The sequence below is a fragment of the Nelumbo nucifera genome, chromosome 5 (assembly GCF_055504915.1).
Source record: "Nelumbo nucifera cultivar China Antique chromosome 5, China Antique-T2T, whole genome shotgun sequence".
Taxonomy (NCBI): Eukaryota; Viridiplantae; Streptophyta; class Magnoliopsida; order Proteales; family Nelumbonaceae; genus Nelumbo; species Nelumbo nucifera.
This window is the reverse complement of record NC_142653.1, coordinates 38,822,627-38,839,983: the sequence shown is the minus strand read 5'-3', so window position 1 is coordinate 38,839,983 and position 17,357 is coordinate 38,822,627. Positions and strand designations below refer to the sequence as shown.

Here is a 17,357-nt window from a genome sequence, read left to right as displayed (position 1 = left end):
AAACAAGCATGATGGGGTGTAGGCCAGCAGATACTCCAATAGAACAGAATCATGGCCTACAAGAATCAGTAGGGGAGGACTACTGTGATAGAGAGAGATACCAAAAATTGGTAGGGAAGCTGATATACTTATCTCTTACTCGGCCAAATATTGTTTATGTTGTACATGTTGTCAGTCAATTCATGCACTCTCCAAAGGTCCCTCATATGAAAGCAGTTGAAAGGATTCTCAGGTACTTGAAGACTTGCCCAGGGAAAGGAATTCTATTCAGGAAAAACAATAGAATTGAAATTGAAGCTTATACTGATGCAGATTGGGTTGGTTATGTTGGAGACAGAAAATCAACTTCAGGATATTGCACATTTGTAGGAGGGAACCTGGTCACATGGCGCAGTAAGAAGCAGAATGTAGTTGCTAGATCAAGTGCGGAAGCAGAATATCGAGCTATGGCTCACGGGGTTGCTGAACTCCTATGGCTCAGGACCCTTCTTAATGAGCTTGGCATTAAAGCTGAGGGTCCTCTCAGACTATATTGTGACAACAAGGCTGCCATCAACATTGCAAATAACCCTGTGCAACATGACAAGACAAAACATATTGAGATTGATCGACATTTTGTTAGAGAGAGAATAGTCTCAGGAGAACTCTGCATTCCTTATACTCCATCTGAGATGCAAATTACAGATGTATTGACTAAAGAGTTGGCTGCAGCAAAGTTCATGGACCTTCTTGGCAAGCTAAACATGATTGACATCCATGCTTAGCTTGAGGGGGAGTGTTAGGTTGGAGGTTTTGTATGTATTGATGGTTCGGCTGATAAGAGTTCTTATTAGCCTGTATTTGAGTTTAAGTTGTTATGTACTGGGCCTGTGTTAATGGGCCTAAGTCTGTTTAGTGTTTTAAGTTGTCTGGGTGTCCCATCACTAATCAGGGGCATCCCAGTCATTTCATGTAACATTGTATTGTACTTTAATATAAATAATAGTATTGTCGACTGGGTTAGTTCAGTTCGACATTCACAGCATTTATTGGTCTTCTCCTCTCTTCTACTGCTTCAGCTACAGCACTTCAGCTTTCAATAGCAAGTGCACCCAAACACCTTGAGAGGAAGAGAGAAGAGATCCTCATTTGGGAAAAGCAAGCTAAAGGAAGTTTTAAACCCCAAAACCCTAGAAGACATTCGGTTTTTCAAGTATGTAGCTGTAATGATAGCATCACCCCAAAACTTAATAGGAACATGGGAAGCAAAAAGGAGGCTCATCGCAACCTCAACCACATGTCTGTTCTTCCTTTCTGCCACTCCATTTTGTTGAGGAGTGTAGGAATAGGAACTCTGATGAATAACTCCAAAGGTATCAAAGTAGGAGGAAAGACTCTTCTCAAAATATTCCTTTACATTATCAGATCGGAATATTTTGATCTGAGTGTTAAATTGGGTAAGTATAAGTTCATGAAATTTTTGTACAATATTTGGTACTTCATCCCGAGATTTTATAAGGTAAATCTAGGTGTAACGAGAGAAATCATCAATGAAAAGAATGAAATATTTGTAACCCCCCATAGCAGGTAAATGATATTGCCCTCACACATCAGAGTGCACAATATGGAAAGGAGAAACAAATCTTTTATTACTCACTGAAAAATATTGTCTACAATGTTTTGTAAGTTCACATGACTCACAATGAAGACTCGATAGGGATATTCCCTTAAACATTTTTGGAAACAAATGACTCAAAGTTGAAAAAGACAAATGGCCAAATCCGAAATGACATATCATGACTCTATTAACTGACTCTGATAAACAGACTCCAAAGCTACTCCACTAGGTAATCCAAGACTTTGATCGACATCCAGCAAGTATATCCCATTCGCCTCATGGCCACTCCCAATCGTCCTCTGAGACTTCAAGTCCTGAAAAGCACAATAAGTAGGAAAGAAGGTTATGTTGTAGTTCATTGATTTTGTTAAGCTACTAACAGATAAAAGGTTAGTGCTAAGTTTGGGAACATGAAGGACAAAGGATAATACAAGTGAGTCAAAGGCTTTGATATTCCCCTTGCTAGAGATGGGAGCAAGTGACCCATCGGCAAGAGAAATCTTCTCTCTACCCAAGAGGATTTGGTATGAACAAAAAAGGTTGGGTATGCTAGTCATATGGTCTGATGCACCAGAATATATGATCCAAGGAATTCTACGATTACCTAAGGCTGTAGCATGATTTGCATAAGCACGAATACCTGAATGAGCAAAAGCAGATGTAGAGGGGGTGCCCGAGGAGGAAGATGCAACAATAGACTCCAAGTGGTTTATCAACTCCCCATACTCTCAAATTTTGCCTTCACTGCTGCCAATTGTTCCACGGCAAATTTTTCTTCACATTCAGATACTGTAGCAACATTTGCATTCTTGTGCTTTCCAAACTGACCACCCTTCTTAAAGTTGTTTTGAAACCTCTTAGGAAGAAAATTTGGATGAAGCTTCCAACAAGAATCCTTAGTATGTTTCGGCTTCTTGCAGTATTCACATATCACCTCCTTTTTTTCATTTAGCCCCTTTGGTTTTATTCCAGCATGTGCAAAATGTTTTAGAGGAGGTGGGGTCTGTACCTGTACCTGTCACCTACTCTCTTCATTGCTCACCCTAGAGTATGCCTAAGCAAGAGACATATCATCCTTAGCCAAGATATTCTACCTTGTAATATCAAATTCAGGATTGAGTCCTGTAAGGAAGTCAAACACCCTGTTTCTTTCCACAAATTTCCTGAAAGTTTTTGCATCTTTGGTGCTTTCCCATACAAATGCTTCCATAACACCTATTTCCTGCCATAGTGACTTCAACATCCAATAGTAGACAGCCACACTCTTCTCCCCCTGTTTTAAATTTTTCACATCATTCTTCAGTTTGTAGGCCCTTGTAACATTTAATTTCTGAGAGTATGTCTTTGCCACACTATCCCAAATCTCCTTGGCTGAAGTCATCCACAAATAGTGTTGACTTATGTGGGGCTGCATAGAATTTACCAACCACCCAATAACTGTGTAGTTATCCTGCATCCATTTTTTATATGTAGGATCAGTCTCATCTGACATCACCTTACTATCCGTTAGAAACCCTAGTTTACCTCTACTACAGCATGGATCTTAATAGATTGTGCCCAAGCAACATAATTTGTTCCGTCATGTTTAATTGTAGTCACTCCTATCAGAATGGAATCTACAAGACCAACCCCAACATCGGGATCTACTTCGCCTCACTTCCAAATTGCTCCATCAATCGAACAAAAAAAAAAACAATGTTTTCAACCTTTATAGACCTAACTAAGGTCAATCAAGCACTCAAAAGTCCCAAAACTAGGGTTTCACCATACCTGGCCTCCAGGGAGAAAGAGAGAAGAGATAGCCGCTCAAACCAAAGCTATCCAAACCACTTCCAACTTCAGCCGCCCACTTTTGGAAAATACTTGTAGTCATTCTCAATTGGAATGTTAACAAGGCCCCATACATCAAAATACACAAGACAAAAGGGAAAATCCGATCTTTTATTACGTAAGGGAAATGAAGTTCTACAATGCTTACTCAACTTACATACTTGACATTGAAAATCACTGACAGACACAAACTAAACAATTCTAGAAACAAGTATTTAAAGGACTCAAAAGACATGACCCAAACGATAGTGCCACAAAATAACTTGACTCTTACTTGACTGGCTCAAAGACTTTGAGACCGTAAGACCAACTATATTCTCTAGCACATAGAAACCATCAACCATGTTTCCTCTACCAATTGTCCTTCCCGAATACCCATAAAAAGTGTTATTCCACCCAATAACAAAACTAGCATCTGTTTATTTATTCTTTATTGAACTTCTTTTTTGATACTCAATTCAACTTAACAAAGACTCACCCCAACTATATGTAGTTTTCTATACCAGTCAGGTTTCACCTTTCCACTCTACCGATGACCATATCATTGTTAAATTATGAGTTTTTAAATAATTTCTCAGTACCTCATACCCTTGCCTTTTGGTCTTCTCTAGTTTTGCAATATCCTTCAAATTTGACCAGATCACTTCTTTGTATTGATACAGTAGGTGATCTTCTATTTACATGCCCAAACCATATTAGTTTGCTCTCTCATTTTATCACCTATTATGGCTACTCCTAATTTCCCATGAATATTCTTATTTTTAACTCTATCCTTTAGTTTTGCTACTCATTAATCTTAAAATATCTGATAATCTTTTTTTTTTTTGCCTTCACTGATAATTAAGCAAAAAAAGTGGAATAAGGAGGTTGACTTGACATGAACTTAATCTTGTGCACTGTCTGCTTAACTGGATCTTTTATTTTCGTGAGGCCAGTGTATTTATTTGTTTCTGGTTCTCAGTGACTTCTTTGTTTATAGTCTTATAATAATCATAAGCACCTTTCCAGTGTCGGAATGTTGTTTGGCTTCCAGGATCCATTTCAACAGCAACTGTTACAAATCATATTTGTGATTCCTGTTCTCCAGGTTACTGAACTTCAGCTTTTATTATCATACTTATAGTGATTTCATACATGTAGTCATTTGACTAGTTCAAACTTTCCATGGTTCTCGCTATGCAGATTAATTTCTAGACACTTGGTTTCTGATTGTAATCTTATTTATGTATATGATTATATGGATTCTTTCATAGGTCCTGTTTTTAAGATTCAATTCAAGTTTCGCCGACTAGAAATACCTTCAGACTACGATGTTGATCATTTAGGTATGTGGAACAACATATATACTAATTTATTTCTTGTATGCAATCTGTCTTCAATATCTGGAAGATATATAACTGTTTACTTCAGTTGAAATGCTTATGACTTGCATTTTGAAACTCATAGCAGGTTACCTTTACATAGAGTTGAAGATAAATTTGAATGAATTTCCAAATATGAGTACTCATCTTATTCCTTGTAGAGTCCTTGTACTGTACATTCCTGTTATGCTTGTATGGTGGATTTATATGCATTTACTATGTCAAAAAGTTGAAAGAATGCTGGTCATCTGGGTAATGATTTTGAAGGATTTCAAGTATCTACATGTATATGAATGCATATGCTTCTCTAGAGATACATGAAGATACTATTTTACTTGGGGATTTTCCCCCTTTTGATATATTAATATAATTCAATATTAGCCCTTATTAAAAGAATGTTTCAAACATTCTCTAGAGATACATGAAGAGAGCAATTAAGATGATGCCTAGAATTGTGAGTTGGGTGGGGTTATACGAACTAGATGCAATGCTGGTTCTGTTTCAAGCAACAAAACTTCATTCTAGTTTTATTTTTATTGTTGTATTGGAGAGAAATGAAGAACGTTGTAGGACTACGAGTTTAAGAGGGCATGCTTGTTATTTGTTTGTTTACAATGTGTTGGTGGTTAAGAGCATTGATTTGCAATCGGAGATCAAGTTGTATTCTTTTTTGACCTTTGTAATTGATAAGAAAAGTTTAAAATTACCAAAGGATAACTTTTATAGCAGGTGGATTTTGGAAGGCTGTGAGGTCATTTTAGTCAATTTGATGAAGGTCTGCATCTAGTTGCTTTAGTTGGAAATAATATTATGTTTTTTAAGCGAAATAGTTAAATTAGTTAAAAACCAAATGAATAAAAATCTGGATGAATTATAATATTGGCTAGTAATAAAATATAGGAATTTGGGGGATTAATTTGGTAGGAAAAACATGTTGCATCTTAATAATTTAAAATATTTATGATAAAATTGTAAGGAAACACAGAAATCAGTGATTCCCCAAACCTCTCACTCAATCACTGATTCTTGAGGAAATAATTTTGACAAATCAATTCCCCCAGCTGTATACCAACATTATTACTTAACAAGTCAAAAATTATATGATTTTATAGCATTTTAATTTGGTAGGGAAAACATGTTGCATCTTAATAACTTAATTTACTTATTTATGATAAAATTGCCAAGGAAGTGAAGAAATCAGTGATTCCCAAACCCCTCACTCAATCACTGATTCTTGAGGAAATAGTTTTGACAAATCAATTCCCTCAGCTGAATACCCACATTATTTCTTAACAAGTCAAAAAATGGTATGATTTTGTAGCATTATAAGTTTCAATACAAATTAACACTTAATTACTTGTACATGTGTTCTTCTCTCAGGTTGCATTGGTGGATGTGACGAGACACTTAAGCAATTGACTGAAATTTGCGGAACAGGTTCCCGCAATCCTCCAAGCACTTCAGGTTTGCCTAGACTCCATCATGACTATTTTTTGGGACACCACTGTAAGAAGCCTGCAGAATGGATAAAAAACATACGTATATTTAATAGATGATTCTGTAATTTCAGATGTGGAATGAACATTTCACAGATGAAATAATCATCCACTTCAACATGCATAGTCTTTGTGAAGCACAAAATAGAGTGCAATATGGAATATCCTTTTCTTTTTCGCTGAAGTCTCTTGATTATCTCAACATTATCCTCCTTGGCTCCTGTATCTTGAATTCCATTTTAGGCCAAAGTTCAATCCAATTAACTCACATGTTTGTGAACCATAGCCAGTATTTGGCTTCTAAACCAGATTTTACCACCATACTCTGCTTATTACTTTTCAAAAAGGGGAAGAAAAGGCTTACTAAACACCCATGGAAAATGTGGTGCCAGGACTTCTGTTTTGGCTTGCAGAAGTTAGATTTGCATCATTTTAATACTGTTTATAGTATGTTTAGGGGACTAATAATATACATTCTTTTGGAATTAACAATTGTGTTTTTATCCTCCAGCAAGAGGGCGGGGAACCACAGCATCTTCTACAAATGCCCAAAGAGTTAGCACGATGCAAGGTGTGTGTGAACACTGCAGGCAAACAGGGCACTCTTCAAATGATTGTCCTACTCAGGTTTCACGTCGCCAAAGTGTCCGGCCTCGTGGAAGAAACTCACAGAGAGGTTTGACTTATGAACTACCTTTTCTCTTTATGATCCATAAAAAGACCTGTATCTGCATGATCAACTGGAACATGAACGCAGACATGCTATAGGGTGTGATGCGTAGTTGCCCAAACACACATCCATGTGTGATGGAAGAAATGCATAAGTGAGGGCAGAAAATTAAGATAGTACATGCATTGACAGTTATATCAATAGCTCTTATGAACACAAGGGCAATCTTCTAGGCCCTGAATGTTCATGATTATGTTTTGCATTAGCAACTCATAAATCAGCACCAAATAAGCTTAATCGATAGTTTTATCTGATACTGCAGGAGGATCCTCAGTCTCATGCAACTCATGTGGAACACTATGCGCCTTGCGAACTGCCAATACAGCAAATAACAGGGGAAGGAAGTTCTATTCTTGCCAAGAGTGCAATTTCTTTGTGTATGTAAACATGAACTTAAACGTTAATGTCATATTGTTGGTATGGCCATCATTTGTCATGATAAAGAGGACGGGTTTACCATTTCATTAGTAATTAACACCCTTGATTTCCTGTTTTGTTGGATAAGAGACTTTCTCCAGAGCATTGGGACCACTTTATCTTGATGCTTTTTCTTGTTTTTAACCCCCAGTCTTGTTTCCTTTCCTGGGTTTACTTCTGAAGATACTCTATAAAAGTCATCTTAGAACGGAAAATATTGAGGTAGTGATCTACTTCCAATTAGGGATGCAACTTGGGCAGACCACAACCTGGTTCAACATAAGTTATTTTGTTGCTTTGTAGTTTGTACATTCTTGGAATAAGAAACATGTTACTCGTCAAGTTGATATCAGCAAATATTTTGTTACCAAAAAGCATGTTCATTTTGCTCCTACATATTTATATCCCCACTGAATGGTTTTATTGTTATACAAAGGAACCCGGGAGTAGCTTCAGTGGGTGATAAAAATTAGAGAAAGTAGATTGAGGTGGTTTGTTCACATGCATAGAAGACCTACAGCACCCATTAGAAGTGATCTGCTAAAAATTGAAGGGACTAGAAGAGCTAGGGGTAGACTGAAAAGGACTTGGGTGGTGGTAAGAAATGATTTAAGCATCCATAATGTGATGATAGATATGGCAGTGAACAGAACAGAATAGCAAAACGGGATTCATGTAGGTGAGCCCACAGTTGAGACAAGGCTTAGATGATAATGATGATGATGACCGAATGATTTTCTTCTTTACTGAAACTTTCGTGTTGTCAGCCAATTTGTATCCCCCTTCCTCTTTTTTGGTCCTGTATCAACAGATTTGATCATATAAAGTCATGACATGCTTGACATATCTGTAATGCAGATGGGAGGATAGTGTCAACGGAAACAACACTCAAGGACAAAGTGTACCACATGCAAGTTACAGGCGAGCAGCAAATTCTGGCTCTAATTCAAGCAGAAGGGGCAGGCGAGGGAGGGGTGGACGCAGTGGGGCCAGCACCACAAACACAAGGTTCGTGTCAGCTACAGGTGAACCAGTATCTGGTATGAGCTGTTACATTTGTGGTGATCCATCACACTTTGCAAATGTTTGTCCTGATAGAGATATATGACGGAGCTGCCCAAGTGGAACCTCTTCTTCACAGACCATTAATTAGCTTGCCCAAAATCCTGATTCCATATGTAATATAAAAAGAAAAAGGATACTTAGCCATCTTGTGGCCTAGTCCATCAAAATACTAACCATGTATATCACTCAATTCATGCAGAAGACAGTTATTGCTTTTCACTTCCATCCATCTTTCAATGCAAATATATGCACCCACTATGTTTTTGCACCAAAATGACAATGCTGGCCCTTTTAAATTCTTCTGTAGAACTGCATATTCATAACGACGTAATAGCTGAGCTCATTTCCTCTCCAGTAAAATCAAGAGAGTTGTCCTGCCATTGCACTGCAGAAAAGGGTATTTTGGAAATGCATATGCATTAAACAATGAAGGTCTTTTAGCATAAGAAGGTGATTGGCGTCAAAACAATCTCATCTACAGTACAATGGCAGATTTGTAATGGAACCCACTCAAACTATTCCAATGACCCATGTCCCAACCTGTAATTGGGCACTATTAGTATATGAGGACAACTCAGGACAGGATCTTACTATTAAAAGACTTGAGAATTCGCCAGGGAGGGTCAAAATGTGTCAACTAATTTGATTATTTCCTTCTAAATCCTGGATTTTGAATTGTCAAAGGATTGATGATGAAAAGGATCAACAAATTGTAAGTAAAGATAAAAGTATCGGTATCGGGTATCGTATTGAATAAGTCGGATACGGATATGCTTTGGAAATGCATGGATATAAATGAAAGATATAGAAACACTTGGATACACTAATGAAATGCATACAAATCACATAAATACACTAATCATACTAAACCAAAAGTTGAATTATCTATGAATAAGATATAAACACATGAGAAATGCATACTTCAATAGGTTATATGAAGAGAAATATTACAATAGACAATGTCAGGACTCTAGAACATTCAAACATTGTACAATAATTATCACTCTTTCAATTTTATAATTATAATTTTTAATTTTTATTAATTTTTGGGAATATTTATTTAGTATTTTATTTAAATAACAACTATTTTTAAATAATAAATATGTTTTTATTTTACACATAATTGTAAAATAAAACAAACAAATCATTTAAGGTAGATAAAATAAATTATTTTCAATTTTCAATTTTTATTAAATTTTTTGGAAAAATTTATTTATTTAGTATTTTTATATAATAACTCTATTTTTTTCAAATAATAACTATGTTTTCATTTTTAACATATAATTATGTGTAAAATAAAATATATAAATCATCTAAGGTAGATGAAATATATTATTTTTATAATTTTTTGTTTTTATTAAATTTTTGAAAAATTAAATCTTAAATTATTTATTTTAGTTTTCATAATACTATTTTTTAACTTGTATTGTAGATGAAAAACAATCTAAAAGTACTCAGTATATAATTTTGTCAAACTAGACACAAATACACCTCCATATCGGTGTGTATCAGATTATATCCACCAATATGGTATGATACGGCCCAATACGGAGGCATATTGTACCGATACACATGACTCAGAATACGTATTCAGCCATAATGTATCCTGCATCCATGATCATGAATATGGATATGATACGCCCTGTATCGAGAGTATTGTATTGATACCTTAATCCTTGATTGTAAGAATGGCGTATGACCTTTTTTTGGTTTAGTGTTTTTATGCATCCTCTATTTAAGGAAATGATGTTTTTAAATTGGGGGAGAAAGCGGGACTGTAATTGGACTCCGAAATTTTGAAACCCGATTTGAGAGTGGATCCGATTCTATTGGATTTGAATTTAAAATATGCATTCTATTAATAATGAAATCAAATGTGGATTTAATCCCATCGGAGTCCGGTAATACACACACAATTATATAAAGTTTATAATTAATTGTTTTAATATTTTGTATATATATATAAATTTATTAATTTTTAAAACTTTTTATTTTTTAATTTTATTTACAATAAGTCGGACTTGGACTAGACCCGATCCGGATCCCACCTGATTATAGCCCCACTGAACAGTGGAACACAAAGAAGTAGCAGATTTCAGAAACCCTTTCTGTCCCACTTTTCCGTAAGGTAACAAATTTATTTTCCTTTGTTATGCCAATCCAAACCCAACCTTCGGAATTTTCCTGAAGAGGAAAAAGAGTTTCTTCCTCACCCTTATTCAAATTCTTGGATTTGTTCTTATATTTTTGGGATAGTTTTGTTGGTCGATAAGAGCAAGTATACATAGCTTTTAAATTTAAAATGTTGTGCTACTGTGTGAAACTGGAAGTGTTTTAAAATCAGAAATTCAAGGAAGAAAAGGTAATTGGAAGCTCAGTATCTAAAGCATGATACTAGAGTGTATTTGGTTTAGTCTTCATGCTTTATTTATACTTGAAAATGCATTTTCTGCACTTGTTAAAATCAAGTTGCTATCAGCATATCAGAGGCCATCAATGCAAAACTTTACTATGACAGTTTCAACTAAATCCCTGAAGGACTGAAGTTCCTTGAGAGCAGCTCCTGATAAAATCCGTTAAGTCAATATATATAGGAGGAGCAAAAATAGAACATGCCAACAATGAAATCTTAATATTTTACATAATACATGCATGGAAAAGGAAAGTTACGGTTACATGGCAACACTTCCGTGTCATGATTCTTGAGGTGGGGATATTGACACTACCCAATTATGGGCAAAGTTAATGACCAGAAGCTTGAATCATTAAAAAGTGAATTTGTTGTTGGGAAAACAAACAACAGAAACAATATTACATCTAGAAGGTATAATTTTATGAACCATATGGTGCCTCTTGACCATGAAGAAGCATCAGTTAATCTCATAAGGGATGACCGCATTGCTTGTTCCACCTACAAGAAAAGGAGCAAGAAAGTTGGAAAAGAAAACACACACACACACACTAAAACAAAATGGAATTTGATGAAAAAAAAAAAGAAATTATGGGATATACTAACCTGATTGAATCCAATATCCATCCAAAGTTCTGGAAGAACCACCCCTAACATAATATACATCAATGAATAAAAATTATTTCTACATGCTCTTGTCCTTCTTTTATATCATGTCCACAAATACTCTAGTCGTTGCTATATCTCCTAACACCCCTCTGTTGCAAACAAAGAAGGTTTTTGACAGTGTTATGTTTCTTCTCCAACTCATTAAATTCTTCCTAGTTTCCTTTATACTAGACCTCTGCTTCACTCTGTTCCAATACTTTGTAATCATATTCTACAGTACTCTAGTCTTTATCAATATTTCTTAAGTACACTTCTGATGCAAAGAAAGAAGATTGTTTTGGACAGTATTTTGTATTTTCTCCAACCTGTGAAATACCTCCCAATTACTTTTCTATAACTAGGCCTCTGTTTCATTGTTTTCCAATATTCTGCAACCTTTGGCCTGATAAAAATGTACTCATGTTCCAAATTTAAAAGCATTATGCGAGCCAGAACAGGAATAAGTGTGGCATCTGCCATTGTAAAATGTTCCCCTGCCAGATATGCCGAGTTGCTCAGCTGCATCTCCACTTCATCAAGGAGTCTGATTAGGCATTCCTCGTTTTGCTTTAAAACATCTGGGTCCTTCAATTTATCTTCTGTCTCATATGCATCTCTTAGCTTCAGGTGGTATATACTTGCTAGATTTGGGGACTCAGCCATCCGAGCAATCACAACCCGTCTGATGAATTTTGAAACAAAGAGACGGTATCTTTCAGGTATGTGGGAGAGTGTGAAGATTTTAGGGTTCCAATCTTGTATCTTATGCATCCATTCATCAACTTCTCTGTTATTAGTGGTAGTATTATCAATGCTTGAAGACACTAGTGCAATCCTTTCTATATACCTGTGTATACAATACCATTTAGCTTCTACAAGAGAAAGGTAAGTACAAAGGCTAAATGTTGATTAGACTTACTGGATTATCTCTATCGTATTGAAGATGATGTGAGATCCATTCTGGAAAACAGGCAGTCTTGCACTTGGATTCATGCGGAAGAATGAGGATTCCATGTTCTTTCCTGTGAGAGGATTGACATGGTATGATGTGTAATCAATGTTATACTCTTCCAAAGCCAGCCTAACCTTCTGGCTGTCCAAGGAGTAAGGGTGATGATATAGCTGCATGGTTTCTTTAACATCAGCTCTTGTAGTTGTGTACAAAGTTGAGAGTTTTCATATCAACTTTTGCACCTCCGATACACAAAAACATGCTTCAATAAGGAAGCAGTAGGCCTCTGAAGGTGTTTACCTGAATAAATGTGAAAGGTTAGAAGAATACAATTAGAATATTTCAATGCCATTCAACTTGATAAACCACATTAATGGGTCTTTGAGGGCATAAATTTAGAGACATGAGGTTGTCACCCCTTCTGTCTCTAGATGGTTGTAAGTTAATTAATGTTGTTTATTTCGTGGGGAATATCACTATTGAAGGTCACTTCTAGCTCTTAGTATATTATCCTCCCCTAGTTTCAAAAAATAGTAGTATATAATGTGTCTCAAAGTCTTTCTGAAAAAAGGTTGTCAATAATTTTGTAATGAGAGCACACACAGCTCTTGAAGAAGAGAATTTAGTTCCCAAACAGTATCAACCATGACCTGACCAATATTTTAAAACGCGGAGGCGTGATGCAAGGCGTCCCACTACCTAGAGGCATGAGGCATAGTTCAGAATGCAAGAGGCGTAAGCCTCCTTAAGAGGAGGGGGGTTAGGAGGAGGATGAAGAGGAAGGGGGGATCTCATTTTTTCTTTATTTTTAATAAAAATCTTTTATATTAAGAAGAATAAAGATGCATAACATTAGTTCAAAGGGGGGGTCTTGTCGAAGTGAAGGCGAGCGAGCGAAGCAAGCTCGCCAAAGGGGCAGGGGGCAAACCACTTTCTTTCCCCTTATCTTTTTCTTCCCCTCCCTTCCCTTTCCTTTCCTTTTCTTTCCTTTTCTCTTTTTTTCTTCTCTTTCTTTTTCTTTCCCTTCCCCTCTTTTCCTTTCCTTCCTTTTTTTTGACTTTTTATATCAGATGTGCATGAGGCATACGCCTCTAGCACGCCTCATGAAAAAAGCGTACGCCTCTTGCACCTGAGGCGTATGCCTCAGAGGTGTCAACGTTTCTGGCATACACCTCGGGGCGTTTTGGGAGTGCCTTTCCTGGAGGCGTACACCTCCCACGCCTTTTAAAACACTGGACCTGACAAGAAAATGCATTATAATTTCTGCTTTTCCAGAAAAATGGCCCAAAAGCAAAAAATTCAGTGCCCTAAAGTTATTTGTTCACATTGGCTCAACCACTAAAATTAACATCAGGAGCATACAGCTCCTAGCCTAGTGCAGGCTAAGATAAGGTTTTAGGCATAGCATACTGCATCTAACTCAACTACACCCAGTAGATCAGGCTGCTGGTAGAATCTTCAATACATTGATCCGCTTCATGGTCATTAACATTTTTCCCAAACATTTTCTATATCCTTTCACTTTTCTATATGTATTTATAGTTTTAGTGTATCTATTTTAATTTTTTGACAAGTTTGTGAAAAGCGGAAATAATCTCTTTTTTGTTGAAAAGGAATAACAGAAATAATCTTATGATTTACAGAATGATTCACAATTAACCTTGATTCAACTTTATCCACAATTCACAATACGATTATGATTTTCAGAACATTGCCTGCAACAAACATAATTTCATCTAGGTTCCTATGAAGAAACAACTTTTTTACATTTCCATATCTAAAGGATCTTGTACCAACATTTTCCTGTAAAAGTCAAAAGTAAGCAGTTCCATAGTATTATTTGATAGCCGGTTCCAATGTTTCTTTTTGCCAGTCCAAAGTTGATTGGGTAGACTCTACCAAGCAGTCAAATTTCACAGAATTCCATTTGCCTATAATTCGGGGATTTGATTATGAATTTTCATATGACCAAAAGATTGATTATGAATTATAACATTTGTGTGAGAAATTCCCTCCCCATCTCAGAAAGGAGATAGGTCCTATTTTAAGTAGACAATTATTTCTGCATGCCTTTAGCACAACCACTTTGAAAAGAATTCCAAGCAAAGATGCTGATGCTTGAGAGGTACAAACATTGCAAGTAAAGGGAGAACAATTTGGAGAGAGGATCGCCATACACAGGAAGCTAACCTCAACATAAATATCTACTTTATTCTGAATTGAAATAGCATCACATCAGTGAGGTTCATTGTGCAAACAAGTTAGCAACACACTGTTGAAGAACAAGATGATAGGCAAGGCAGTTGATATTCTCAACAAAGAGCATTTCTGTATTGTTAACGGGTTGTTTGAGGGCTCTATCAAGAAAAACCAATTGAAGTGGAAAACTAAGAGAGAATGTTAGCTGCAGATTGCCGACTCCAATAACAAATTAATTTTGTAAAAGTTGTGTCTTGAGGTAATGAAAATATTGTCTCAAGAAGAATAAAATAGTGTTTTCTTGTGAATGAATTAACCATATATGCAAATTTCTGACAAAATTATTACATATCATTGTCATGAATGCCATAAACAAGATCACACAAGAAAGACAATGAGAATGCCAAATCTGTGGAAAAGGTGTGTGAAATACATTTGGAAAATAGATTAAGTTGATATTAATTAAACGAAGTTGTAATTTTCAACATTCAATTATTGAATGGCTATAGAATGAGGTGGTCAGTTTTTTCATGCTATCAAAGTAGAGCCTTCTCTTTAGCTCAAACCCCATGAGATTAGCATGCTAACAAATCAAAACCAAGATCTTATATTCCATTTCTGCCAAGTAGAATGGGCAAGTTCTGGGCAGGAGAATGCAAGAAGCAGAAAGACCTAATGCAGAGACAAGCACAAATAACACCTGCTAATGCAGTGTGGAGACTCTGATTATGTTGAAGTTCCCTTATGCATCAATAGGGTGCTTAGGATCCTATTTTTCCGTTACAGAAGAAAGCCCAGGAGGTGATTGTGATTATAAAACCAGAAGCTGCCATGAACATGATAGCTGCCTTGTATTCTGTTGAAGACTGATAATCAGGGCTGGACTGTAGACTCAATTATGGGTCAACAAAAATAACAACAAAAAACCCAGTATCGCAAGTGGCAACATTTAAAACTGGGTTCAACGGATCAAACAGAATTCAACTCAGGTTGCAGAAATCCAAAACAGAAAAGACAGTCACAACAATCAGAACCCATCAAATCAAAACCACCAAATCATCAACAGTGCTATTGAAAATGAGATTCAAGTGGAAATGAATTGTAGAAGCATACCAGAAAGAAAGCTTGAACGGATCATAACGAATTTCTCTGCGTTATGGGGAGACTATGCGTGTGTCTGCTGTTCATGGCCGCACGAAAAGCTACGAAAAGAATAGAAGAATATAGAAGAAGGTATAAAGGAGAACTTTTTGAAGAAACGCTCAAATCACAAAAGGCCAGAGGCGTTTTCCAGAGTGGACAAGGTGACAGTTAAGACTTGAGAGAGTTGAGGCTCTGTGCACTGACACTTGGAACGCTTAGAAGCAACGTCTACAGAGATTAATTTGATGTCACGACTGAATCATTTTGACCATCAATTGAACTCTGACTATCGATTTCAGCCGTCTGATCTATGAATACTCCTTGGTTCAGACGTGCACCAGACGATGCCCAAAAAATGGGCTGAAATCTGGAATCTCAAGATTGAGATTCCAATCACATGGTTATGATTTTATGGGCCCTCATGCTAGGTGAATCTGGATCGTCAAAAAGGAAGAAACACATCTTGTACTTGGTTGGCTAGATTAAAGTAGACATAGGAGTTGTGTGGTTAAGATTAAGCTTTCCCCCGTGTTAACCGTGGAAATCGTGGTTAGGGTTAGGGTTTAAGTTGGGTTGAGAAAAGGGTAACGAGGCCCACAAGGCAAAGTGGGTCGAACGTGTACCAAGCCCATTGGATGTCCTAGTGAAATCTGCCTGCTAAAGATAGTTGGCAGTTGGCACGAAACTCTAGGAAACGGGACCCTCTCTAAAGTGGCTGAACTTAAAAGCTTATTGTTCAGTTTGGAAGGAGTACAAAGTAAAGTGTAAAACCTTGTATTTTTTTTTTTTTGTATTTGTATCTGTACATATAATTTCTCCAAACGGAGCCTTAACATCGATCTTTTGTTGGGAATATATTTATTTGGATAAATGCATTTATCCATCTTATTTTATATGAAATGTTTTTTCTCTTATATCACTTTTGTCCCGGAATTTTGTGTATTGGTAGGGGTAGTTTAGTCCCACAACACTTTGAGTCAAGGTTTTAAAAACCAACCCAAAATCGAAACCATTCTAGCCAGTGGTTTCCAGGTTGACAGTTTGATCATCCAGTTCAAATGGATGGCTCGATTCAACTAAAATTAAAAATAAAAAATATAATTAAAATAAAAAATAGCCAAAAAACATTAATGGGTCGATGGTTCAACCATTTAGATCAGTGGGTCACTGACCAATTCAACGATTTTTTACCAAGGACCAGGTTTGGGATAAAATGAAACCGATTGCCTGGACAATCCCCCGGGCTGAATGATCTAACCATCTGGGTCAACCACAATTCAAAAACACTACTTTGAGTAGCTTTCCAGCCTTCTCACTTTCGTGAAAAAGTGATTTGTCCACATAGGAGGGTAACATTTACCTAGAGAAGCGATCAAGAAACTTGTCAAGAAAAAATGAGTTGTCCATGGGACCAGGATCTAACCAACTCCTCCCTCCCTCTGTTTGTGTGCGTGTGTGTGAATATGTTTGGAGGTTGTAGGTTTCTTAATGATTAAAGTTGAATAAAAC

The 17,357-nt window shown here is 36.4% G+C and overlaps 2 protein-coding genes across 2 annotated transcripts in view; one reads left to right on the top strand and one right to left on the bottom strand.

Annotated features, from left to right (window-relative positions):
• TOP3A (topoisomerase 3alpha) overlaps positions 1–8,721 on the top strand; it is a 100,169-nt gene extending 91,448 nt beyond the window's left edge. The window contains exons 19-24 of the mRNA XM_010271997.3: positions 4,436–4,514; positions 4,681–4,752; positions 6,169–6,252; positions 6,796–6,960; positions 7,277–7,391; positions 8,290–8,721. Of these exons, the coding sequence (XP_010270299.1) occupies positions 4,436–4,514; positions 4,681–4,752; positions 6,169–6,252; positions 6,796–6,960; positions 7,277–7,391; positions 8,290–8,539 (765 nt within the window). The 3' untranslated portion in view covers positions 8,540–8,721. The remainder of the gene's footprint in view (positions 1–4,435; positions 4,515–4,680; positions 4,753–6,168; positions 6,253–6,795; positions 6,961–7,276; positions 7,392–8,289) is intronic.
• Positions 8,722–11,093: 2,372 nt separating this feature from the next.
• LOC104606677 (glutathione S-transferase TCHQD-like) lies at positions 11,094–15,990 on the bottom strand. The gene is made up of 4 exons (XM_010271998.3): positions 15,819–15,990; positions 12,474–12,806; positions 11,513–12,401; positions 11,094–11,407 (listed from the first exon to the last, which is right to left on the bottom strand). Exons 2-3 carry the CDS (start codon positions 12,680–12,682, stop codon positions 11,807–11,809), a joined length of 804 nt encoding a protein of 267 aa, XP_010270300.1. The 5' UTR covers positions 12,683–12,806; positions 15,819–15,990; the 3' UTR covers positions 11,094–11,407; positions 11,513–11,806.
• Positions 15,991–17,357: the final 1,367 nt, after the last annotated feature.